This window comes from Chanodichthys erythropterus, chromosome 1, assembly GCF_024489055.1.
Source record: "Chanodichthys erythropterus isolate Z2021 chromosome 1, ASM2448905v1, whole genome shotgun sequence".
NCBI classification, from domain to species: domain Eukaryota; kingdom Metazoa; phylum Chordata; class Actinopteri; order Cypriniformes; family Xenocyprididae; genus Chanodichthys; species Chanodichthys erythropterus.
Window position 1 is genome coordinate 35,456,997 of NC_090221.1, and position 11,508 is coordinate 35,468,504.

Consider the following 11,508-nt stretch of genomic DNA (forward strand, 5'->3'; position numbering starts at 1 on the left):
AATGCAAAACAACACAACAACAACCATTTAAAGCCTACACACGTGAGCACAATGGAAAAGATTGAATAAACAGATGAATTATCTTATTAACTGCTGGCTTCTTTCCAAACTTCAGCAGCGTTTGGCTCCAGAATGTATGAGGCAATGTTGCGCAAGGAGCGCGCATTCCTGTCCAGAGCGCGCATGGAAACGCGTCAGCACTTTTTCCAGCAGAAGCCGGTGCTCGTGTTGAGCTTTAATTATTGCGTTACGTTTTCCGTTTGTTTTATAATTCTGCATCGCCATTAACTGGCCTGAGGAGGGAGATACCTGCATATTTCTCTCTTCTCCAATATCTCTCCAATCAGAAAGAGTAAGGATATGGTCTCATTCAGCTCTGGCGCCTCCCTCTCCATACGTCCATGAGTGAACCCTCACTGAACGACATATAACAATCCGTACGTAGGTAAGGCTGAGGTGGGGAATCCTGTTCCGACATTGCGTATCATAAAACCTCCGGATTTAAATTAACATTATTATTCATGCGTAAAAGCGCAGGTCTCCGCCCCTCGATCGCCCTATAGTGGTCAGCTGGGTTAATGAGTCCTGAGCCATACAGACTCGGACAGGACAGCGCGCATGAGCATTTAAAGGGACACGGAGACGCGCTGAACAGATTGTTCTGGTGTAAAAGAGTTTGATTTATATCTGTATATTAGTGATTTCGTTGTATTTTATTTCACTGATCATGGCCCAAGGTAAGACAAATACCCATGGAACTTTTTTCCAGTGTCAATATTTTCTATTACACAAATATTGCCTTTATGAGATGATAAAATTAAACTTAGCTCTACCTGATGGAGCATTTTAAACATCTCACCTCTGTTTTCAGATATTTCTCAGTTTAGTCTTACAGAGTAGTTTAAATGAACACTCTAAAAATGCTGAGCCCAAATTGGGTTGAAAATGGACAAACCCAGCGATTGGGTTAAATGTTTGACCAACCTGCTGGGCAGTTTTATTTAACCCAAACTATTGTTTAAAAAATGACTGGCTTAAAATGAACCCAAAGTATGTTAAAAAGCAGACACATCATTAATAGAGGCAACAATAATAATCAAAAGGTGAACATTTATTAATACGCAATTTAATAAATGTTTATTGTTTTATTGTTATTCATTAAACTTATTAATAAATATTCATTTCCAACATATTTTGGGTTCATTTTAAGCAAGCAATACAGTCATTTTTAAACAATAGTTGGGTTAATTAAAACTACCCAGCAGGCTGGGCAAACATTTAACCCAACTGCTGGGTTAAAACAACCCAATCGCTGGGTTTGAACATTTTCAACCCAACTTGTTTTTTTTGTTTTTTTTTTAAGTTTATTTATAATTGTAGATACATTATGCACCCTACTAATATGAATATATTATGTATGAACTAATATGTACATTTAATAGGTACTAATATGCAACCTTTAGGGCTAAATATAAGGTGTATCTTTTGATCAGTGACAACTTTTGTGCCTTTTTTCTTCTGAGAATGTAGGGATCTACCTATTTTTATAGCCAACTGTAATTTGCCAAATTGAAATAAAATGAAAATACCTTTATAGGTGTAAATTTAATACTTTATTACACAACACTTACTCAGAATTGATGGCAACACTTTAGTATGGGGAACACATATTCAATATTAACTACAACTTTTTTTATTAATAGTTAGTAAGGTAGTTGTTAAGTTTAGTATTAAGAATGTAGAAGAAGGTCATGCAGAATAAGGCAATAATATGTGCTTATAGTAATAAACTATTCTAGTAGTATGCAAGCTAATAAGCAACTAGACCCTAAAATAAAGTGTTGGCGAATTCACTACAAATATGCATTGAAGATGTGCAGAATTACTAAAGTCAGTGTTTGTAAAGGTAAGCATGAATAGAACATCTATAGAAACATCCTCAGCATCCCTACCTGTTTTGTCTCTGTAGAAAGTGAGAGGAACACCATGATGGAGTTCTGGAAGGAACATTCCAAGCTGGCAACAGTGGAGGAGATGATGTTGGATTCGAACGCGCAGGAACTGACCCAACATGAGCTGCCAGAGATCCTCTCCCTGCTCCCTTGTCTGGCTGGTTCTGATGTGCTGGAACTTGGTGCTGGAATTGGGTCAGTGATCACATTAGATTAGACCTCGGTGATTCCCATTAGATCGCTGATACCATATGAGCATGCTCAGGTCATATGTAGCCTAAAATAAAAAGCAGAGGAAATGAGGTTTTGCATAAATATAGATGTTTTTTTTTCTATAATACTCATTATTCTCAATGCAATGAATACCCTATACAACTTATATAATATATCAAAGACATATCAATGATCCTTCAGAAATCATTCTGATTTGCTGCTCAAGAAACATTTCTGAAAACAGTTGTGCTGCTTCATATTTTTGTAGAAACTGTGATACATTTCTATCAGGATTCTTTGATGAATAGAAAGTTCAGAAGAACAGCATTTACTTAAAATAGAAATCTTTTGTAACATTATAAATGCCTTGACAGTATTTTTTGATTTGTTCTGTAATTCTCATTATTCTCAATGCAGTGGTTATTCTCATGAGATTCAACAAAAAACTACAGTACAACAAAACAACCATGATGCATGAATACTTTACTACCTAATATTTACAAGGTATCAAAGACGAAACAAGATATAAATGTTATCATATTTTTTCACATAATTGCATGAATTAAATAATGGAAATTATTCTTTATGGTCATAAAAAATGTAATGTTCCTAAAAAAGACTTCATTTTCTTTTAATATTGAGATGTATGACATATTCTTGACATGTTTCATTATATATTTAATTTTAAACCAAAATTTCCATCTTGTTCTACATCTGATTTCTTTATTTGAGCTCATATTGTCCCCTGTGTGGAATTAATTTTGAGAATTTTTAGAAAAACTGAAATGGTGTTTTCTTCTGTAAAAAAAAAAAACCCCAAAACATTTTACAGTATCCAATTATATGCAGCAATAAAATTGTATGTGCCAGAATGATCAAATTTAAATTCTGAGGTCAGATCTGTTTCTTGGCCAGTACTGAGCTTTTAAGCTCGCATTATTTGCTCCATTGTTACTGTGACCTTTGCTCTTTTCAGTCGGTACACACGTCACCTCATTGGCAAAGCCCATCATGTGACCGCTGTGGACTTCATGGAGAAGTTTGTGGAAAAGAACAGAGAGGAAAATAGTCACCTGGGCAACGCTGAGTTCATCCAAGCTGATGTCACAAAACTAGACTTCCCTAAACACAGGTGAGAGAAAAAACCTTCCGCAAAACATTGAAAACAATATATATTTACATGTATATAATATATTTTTGTTAAATATACATGCATTTGTGAGTATTTATATCTAAATAATAAATATACACAGTAAACATACAAATATTATGTAAACAAACTTTTATATTGGATGCAATTAATTGCCAATAATTGTTTGACAGCACTAATATATATACACATACAAATATACATAGACATAAATATATACACTAGTGTTAATTTTGTTAACGAAAACTATGACAACACTTATTTCTATTAGACAAGACAATGACAAGACGATACCAACATCATTAAACAATTACTGTGACTATGTGCAATATTGTTGACGAAAACATAGTTTAAAGAATTAAAACTTTACCAAAATACCTCTATATTTTCTTTAATAAAAAAAGAAGAGAAAGCGGTCAACCAATCACAACAGACTGTGTCATCTGACCAATCAGAGCAGAGAAAACCAATCACAACAGACTGGGTCATCTGACCAATCAGAGCATTCTCAGACATTCTCAATCTAAAAAGCATTGTTTGGAGAAAAATTAAAAAACGCCCCTGAGCAGTCATCAAAATGTTAGTCCATTTTCCTGGATGAGAAAGACAGTAAATTGTAAATATGAATATATGAGCTAGCTACAGAAAAACATCCCATCTCATCTTCATACATCCATCACTTCATGTCTCTCTCTCTCTCTCTCTCTCTCTCACACACACACACACACACACACACACACACACACACACACACACACACACACACACACACACACACACACACACACACACACACACACACACACACACACACACACACACACTTTCTGTTTCAGTTTTGACCTGGTCTTCTCTAATTGGCTGTTGATGTATCTGAGTGATCAGGAGCTGAAATCATTGGCTGAGAAGTTTCTCATGTGGCTCCGTCCAGGCGGCTACCTGTTCTTCAGAGAGTCCTGCTTCCACCAATCAGGTTAGAGAAACAATGTGAAATTTCTTATTTTCACAGATTATATTGCAATCTTATTCTCTGATGGGTGAAAAAAATAATTAGATTAAAAAAAATCTGAATAATGGGACAACTCTATATTCTATATACCTATAGTTATGCAAATAAACCATATTATTTATCTAAACACTGATATAAACATTTTTTTATCATTACTTGAGACTGAAACAGGTTAAAATATGAGATGATTTCAGCAATTGGTAACTGAATGTCTGGTGAAAGTGTCTCTGTGACAGAATGCATTTAGGAATCACAATCTATTGCTTTCATTATTGGTTTTAAGTTTAAGTTTTTCTCCAGGTTTAAATGTTCGTCTTTTTGACTCCACAGGTGACAGCAAGCGAGATTTTAACCCCACGCACTACAGAAGTCCTGCTCACTATAACCATCTGATGACGTCAGTGCTGCTGGACGAATCAGAGAAGATGGAAAAGAAATGCTACGGCTTTGACATGGTGCTCAGTAAAACAGTTCAGACCTATGTGAAGGTAAACCAAACTCTTATGAAGACATGAACTCTGTATAAAAACAATGAAACCAAAACTGTTTTGTTTTAGATGAAGAAGAACCAGAACCAGTTGTGCTGGCTCTTGCAGAAAGCCCGTCGTGATGCGATAGAGCAGCTTCAGGGAGGCTTTTCCACATTTCAGGAGTTCCTGGATAACCAGCAGTACACCCGAAGAGGGATCTTACGTTACGAGAAGATGTTCGGCTCTGGATACGTCAGCACAGGCGGACTCAGCACGACTAAGGTCAGCGGTGCAGAATATGCAGGGTCATACGTTGTCAAAATGTAACGTTAATTTAAATACATACATTAATATTACTGTTCAGCAAGATGTCAGTATTGTGTCAGCATTGTGCAAACGAGGCCACTGCAGAGCTGTTGTAACACCGAGCAACATTTGTTAATGATTAATTTTCAACAAATTGTTTAATGAATTGTTCAACGACTTATACAGAAAGTCCTGTGTCTGTTCATGAAGTTTTTTGAACTAATTAGTTGAACGAATCATGCAAATGACAGCTGCTTATTTTGTTCCTAAATGAATCTTTGTTTTGAACAACTTGGTGGAATGAATGATTCAACGACTTACTAAGGGTACGACAAGATGTACTAAAAATGAGAAAGTTTTTCCTTCATGTTTTCGTATACATACAACAAAATTGACAAAATGATTCCCAAAAACAACTAAAAATGCTGTATTCTGCTGCCAGGCCAGTAGTTGGCGATGTCACTTTGTAAAGAAATGTGCATGATTTCACCGTTTTCCCAAATTCACATCATTGTTGTTTACACAGAGACCTCCAGAATGTCATTGTCATGTAAATGAATGGGCAAAATGCATACATTTTTTACATTTTTACTTGAAAACAGTGTGGTGTAAACAGCCCCTCAGACAGCCCCTTAATTGTTTCCTTCCTAAATGAATCTGTGTTTTTTAACGAATTGCAGTTAAATGAATGATTCAATGACTTGTTTTTTAAAAACTTCTGCTTGTTTTGTTCCTGAATGAATTAACATTTTTAAATGCTAATTCATTAAAATAAATGATTCAGGACTCGTTCATATATGCAGCCACTTGTTTTCGTCTCTGAATGAATGACTGAGCATTTTTTTTGAATAAATCAATTGACTCATATAATACGGCCACTTGTCGCCACCTACTGGAGCAACTTTCAGAAAGAGTAACTGAAATGTTCATATCCACTCTAGATCACTGATACCAACTATTGCCTCATTTTTTCTCTGGACATGAAGTGGCGAACAGAGTTCAGCAACGAAATGGTCTACCAGACTAAAGTGCAACAAAATGTCATTGCAGTGCTTATTCCCAATTTTAACACACAATTTAATATTTAATATAGCATTAATCTTCCTGTTCATATGTAATAATGTAGTTTATTTTGCTGTCCTACCTATGTACAATTATATGTTTAGTTGCGTTGTTTGCCTTTGCCGTTATTTGCCTTTAGCATTGTCCGTTTTCCATGTGACTCATTATTCAGCAATGGAGAATTACTGTTCTCTGCATTCTCAGTGTTATCTCATCATTTAGTGAATAATTAATGGCTTGTTTTTTGTTGATCTCTTTGATATATTAATCTGTAACCCATCAGGAGTTTGTCGATATGCTGAACTTGACCGCAAAACAGAAGGTTCTAGATGTCGGCTGTGGGATTGGAGGTGGAGATTTCTACATGGCCAAGGTGAGCCAAAGGTTGACACATGATGGGTTTATTTGTTGCCACAGAACGTGTTTCACGCTCTTTAAGTCCACTTTCCTCAGGACCTTTAAACTTTCTAGAGACGTCGATGTTATGAAAAATAAATTCGGTTTAATCTCTATTTTAACAGGTGTTGTCTTACAATCTAACTACTTCATCATTCATTGGTCATTCATGATCATTCACAGCTGCTGTTTCTGATTAATTACTGACTATCTGTTTTAATGACAGACCTTTGGAGTGGAGGTTCTGGGGATGGACCTGTCCTCAAACATGGTGGAGATCGCCATGGAGAGAGCCGTCAAAGAGAAACTCCCATTAGTAAGTTTAGTTTTTTAGCAAATACATAGCAACACTTTGGCAACCACCCAAAACACTCTAGCAACCACACAACTAAGCACAATTACTCAAAACAGCTTCGTAACTGCATAGCAACACCCTGGAAACCACCCAGATCACCCTAACAACCACATAGCAAAGTACAACTACTCAGAAACCACATATCAACACTGTAGCAACCACCTATAACAACCTAGCAACTGCATAGCAACACCCTGGCAACCACCCACAACACCCTAACAACAATCTAGAAACTGCATAGCAACACTCTGGCAACCACCCAGATCACCTTAGCAACCGTGTACCAAATCATACACTACTCAAAACAGCTCAGCAACTGCATAGCAACACCCTGGTAACCACATGGACACCCTAGTATCTTCATAGCAAAGGCAAAAAACTACTCAGAACAGCTTCACAACTGCATAGCAACACACTGGCAAAAACCCAGATCACCCTAACAACCACATAGCAAAGCACAACAACTAAGAACAGCTCAACAACCACATATCAACACCGTAGCAACCAACTATAACAGCCTAGCAACTGCATAGTAGCACCCTGGCAACCACCCAGAGCATCCTATTGACTATATAGTAAAGCACAACTACTCAGAACATCTCAGCAACCACATATCAACATTGTAGCAACCACTTATGACAACCTAGCAGCTGAATAGCAACACCCTGGCAACCACCCGGAGCATCCTAGTAACTAAATAGCAAAGCACGACTACTCAGATCATCTCAGCAACCACATATAAACACTGTAGCAACCATCTATAACAACCTAGAAACTGCATTGCAACACCCTGGCAACCACCCAGAGCATCCTAGTAACTACCTAGCAACAAACTACTCAGACCAACTGCATAGTAACACCCTGGAAACCACCCATCACACTATAACAACCTAGCAACCGCACAGCAACCAAACATAACACCATAGCAACCACTTATAACAATCTAGCAACTGCAATAGAACACCCTGGCAACCACCCAGAAAGCCATAGCAACCACAGCAAGCCTATCAAACTACTAAGTACAGCTTAGTAACTGAATAGCAACACCTTGGCAATCAGCCACATTACTGTAGCAACCACCTAAACAACCTAGCAACTGCATAGCAACACCCTGGCAACCACCCATAATACCACAGCATCCACCTATGACAAAACAGAAACTACAACGGCCATGGCAACCACACAGAAAACCTTAGCAAGCCCACAGCAACAGCACAACAAACTACTTAGCAACCGCAAAACAACACCCTAGCAATATTATTCTACAATCTGACTTCATTGACCCTATTGTATGAGAACTGAACTGAGCTGGACGATGACATCACTGTTTTCTCCAGAGCTGCTGTATAGATAAATGAACTAAATTAATAACTAATGATTTTTACAATGGAACTGAATCAATACTGAAATTAAGCTGGACAATGACAATGTTTTCTTCCAGAGCTTCTGTTCAGCCAGAACAATCTTTGTTGCATAATGTTCCTGTTATCACGGTAAAGCTGCTTTGAAACAATCTGATTTGTAAAAGGGCTATAAATAAAGGTGACTTGACATTATGGCAGTGAGTTTTTCCACAGGAAATGTAAAAAATCTGTTATTTAACATGTTTTTTTTTATATATATATACATTTTAAATATGTCTAGCTTTAAGAATAAACAGAGCTGCATTCTGGGACCGCTTTGGCTGTCGTTCTGCACTTCCTGATAGTAGATTAACTTTGTCTTTCCACTGCAGGTGCAGTTTGAGGTGTCGGATGCCACAAAAAGAAGGTTTCCGGAAGACGCATTTGATGTGGTTTACAGCAGAGACACGATTCTGCACATCAGGGACAAACTTGACCTCTTCAGAAAATTTTACGTGAGTGTTCACACAGGTTAACAGGTGCTTGTGTGCATGTTTTCATGCCTGTGAATTTATATGTGGTAGAAGTAGCTTATATTTGTGTATGTGCATGCTTAAGGCTTGTGTGTTTGTATGAACAAATACAAATGATTATCTATATGTGTAAATGTACTGTCGGTGGGTAGCAGGTGTTTGAGTGTGTGTGTGTGTGTGTTCCGGTGAATATGTGTGTTCGGTGTTTGTGGTTTTTAACAGTTAACATCACCTTGAGCCTCCTTTATTTTTTACTAAGAGGATTCAAATGAGATGACACATTACCTATGGCCTATAAAAACAAGCCTTTGTGTTTGTATTGATCTATAGTGGATAGTATCCAACTAGGCAAATGCAATGACATAGTATGCAAATAAAGCTTCTCAGTAAATAAGACTATAAGGGCAAACTGTATGTGCATTTTCTGCCCTCTACTGGACAAATCATGTATTGTCATAGGAGTGCATGGTAACATATTGTTTATTTTGAAGTGAACCATTGCTTTAACTTGTATATGCATGTTTTTCAGTCATGGCTGAAACCAGGCGGTAAGCTGCTGATCAGTGACTATTGCTGTGGAGAGAAGCCCTGGTCTCCAGCGTTTGAGGATTACGTCAACCAGAGGGGATATATTCTCTACACACCTCAGAGATACGGACAGGTGGGACATGGGATACACTAGTACAACTAACAGACCTAATAAAATCATAGTGTACTATAAAAGCTTGCCGGAGACACCGGTTCGAATCCCGCTCAGAGCCATTACATTTGGTGCCGTGACCCGGTTGGGAGTGAGGTTTAGGGGTATGAGTTTAACAGAGGCAAGCTAGTAAGAGCTGTGCATGTAAATCTCCCATGCAGGAGACCCCATGACCATGGTAATGTGTCTGTGTTGGTTTTTCAGTTCCTGAGCGAGGTGGGATTCAGTAATGTTCGCGCAGAGGACAGGACAGTCCAGTTTATTCAGGTCATAAAAACTGAACTGCAGAGAGCCGAGGAGAAGAAAGAGGAGTTCATACAGGTAAACACACACACACACACACACACACACACACACACACACACTACTTTACATTTACAACCTCACATTTGCATACACACTGTTGGAGGAATTTTATTTCCCCTTTCCCCCCTTTTTTATTTTCAGTCATTGAAAACGTTGAGCATTCATTAAAGTTTGTTTGAATATTGTTGGAAATGTTGTGCACGCATGCTGATAGAGCTCTTGTAATCACTGTCTCCTCCACAGGAGTTCTCCAAGGAAGACTATGATGCCATCATAAAAGGATGGACAGAAAAACTGCAGCGCTGTGAGACAGGAGACCAACGCTGGGGGCTCTTCTATGCCACCAAAGAATGAGAGAGAGCAGCAATCCAACTAATGATCAAATCACTATTTTTCAGATTAAACTCACTGTTAATTCTGTGAATTATAGAACAGTGTTGCAACATTTGAGTATTTTCAGAGCCGTAAGACCAACATACTGTTATGCAGCATAAGTGATAAAATCCTCAAAATCCCATGTGCAGTGAAAGTCTATAAAGTGTACAGCTGTTCTAGCACACAATGAGCTTTAGATCTTATTATGAGCTGCAGGAAAATAAAACAGAACAAACAAACAATAAAATGTGCCATTATCTCCCAAGACACATCCATTTTTTTGTTTTAGCTAATATCTCCTTGCAGAGAGAATCCTTTTTTCTGTCATGTTTTGGCTAATGAAATATATATATATATATATATACACACATACAGTCAACCCAATAATTATTTTTGATATATTTTTACTAGTGGGTGCAGGACACTATAGTTCATTTCTGTAAGTGAGGATAACAAAATAAAGTAAACTGTGACATATTACAGCCAAAAATTCTTCATACAGTGAACTACCAGTAAAATTGATAAAAATTTGGAACCCAAAATTATTCTGAGACTTTGACCTGACCATGTTTTGCTGTGTTATCTGACATAATTAATATAAGTTTTTTTTTTTTCTGACAGTTTAACTGTTACGTGTACTGGTGTAGAGAGACGAGGCAGATACGGATTTCCACAATACATATACTACTTTAATATAAACAAGGGCAGGAACACCAAACATACACTTAACATAAACAGAGAACCGACAAGGAGTGAAAGGAGTGAGTGCAATATATGGGGAGTGCTGACAATAGAGTCCAGGTGCAGGTGATGAGTGATGATGAGGAGCTGACGAGGGAAGTGAGTGCAGGTGAAGAGACAGGAGGATCTTGGGAAATGGAGTCCAGGGGTCAACTTTGAGTTGAACTTTTTAAACTATAGTGAATAAACTGTATTAATGAATGAAATTTTGGTTTGACTCACACACACATATGCATACACACATATATTTACAAACTTTTATAGTAGATGCGATTAATTGCCATTAATCAATTTGACAGCATTAATATTATTAAAATGGGTTATACTTTATTATACTTTATTTTAAGATGTCTGTGTACAGTGTAATTACACATTTAATACTGAGTAATAATAATTAGCTGCATATACTTGCTATAGGCTTAGGTGTAGGGTTTGGTTTAGGGTTAGTTGCATGTAATCATGAATAATTTATAGTTATTACTAAAATATCTACATGTAACTTAAGTAACAAGGACACTGTAAAATAAAGTGTTACCTTAAAATGTATTTCATACATCTATAATATTAATACTAAATTATGGTAACACCTTATTTTAA

The 11,508-nt window shown here is 37.1% G+C and overlaps 1 protein-coding gene across 1 annotated transcript; it reads left to right on the forward strand.

The window, feature by feature from the left end:
• The first annotated feature begins 449 nt into the window (after positions 1 to 449).
• pmt (phosphoethanolamine methyltransferase) lies at positions 450 to 11,345 on the forward strand. The gene is made up of 12 exons (XM_067391737.1): positions 450 to 737; positions 1,970 to 2,147; positions 3,142 to 3,297; positions 4,152 to 4,288; positions 4,655 to 4,812; positions 4,882 to 5,076; positions 6,446 to 6,535; positions 6,785 to 6,874; positions 8,649 to 8,771; positions 9,319 to 9,450; positions 9,694 to 9,810; positions 10,039 to 11,345. Exons 1-12 carry the CDS (start codon positions 728 to 730, stop codon positions 10,147 to 10,149), a joined length of 1,497 nt encoding a protein of 498 aa, XP_067247838.1. The 5' UTR covers positions 450 to 727; the 3' UTR covers positions 10,150 to 11,345.
• The last annotated feature ends 163 nt before the right edge of the window (positions 11,346 to 11,508 follow it).

Bases quoted from the DNA above. Each gene is read 5' to 3' on its own strand.
- pmt (XM_067391737.1), top strand. The intron at 3,298-4,151 runs GTGAGAGAAAAA...TTTCTGTTTCAG, and splicing joins CTAGACTTCCCTAAACACAG to TTTTGACCTGGTCTTCTCTA. The intron at 5,077-6,445 runs GTCAGCGGTGCA...GTAACCCATCAG, and splicing joins GCGGACTCAGCACGACTAAG to GAGTTTGTCGATATGCTGAA.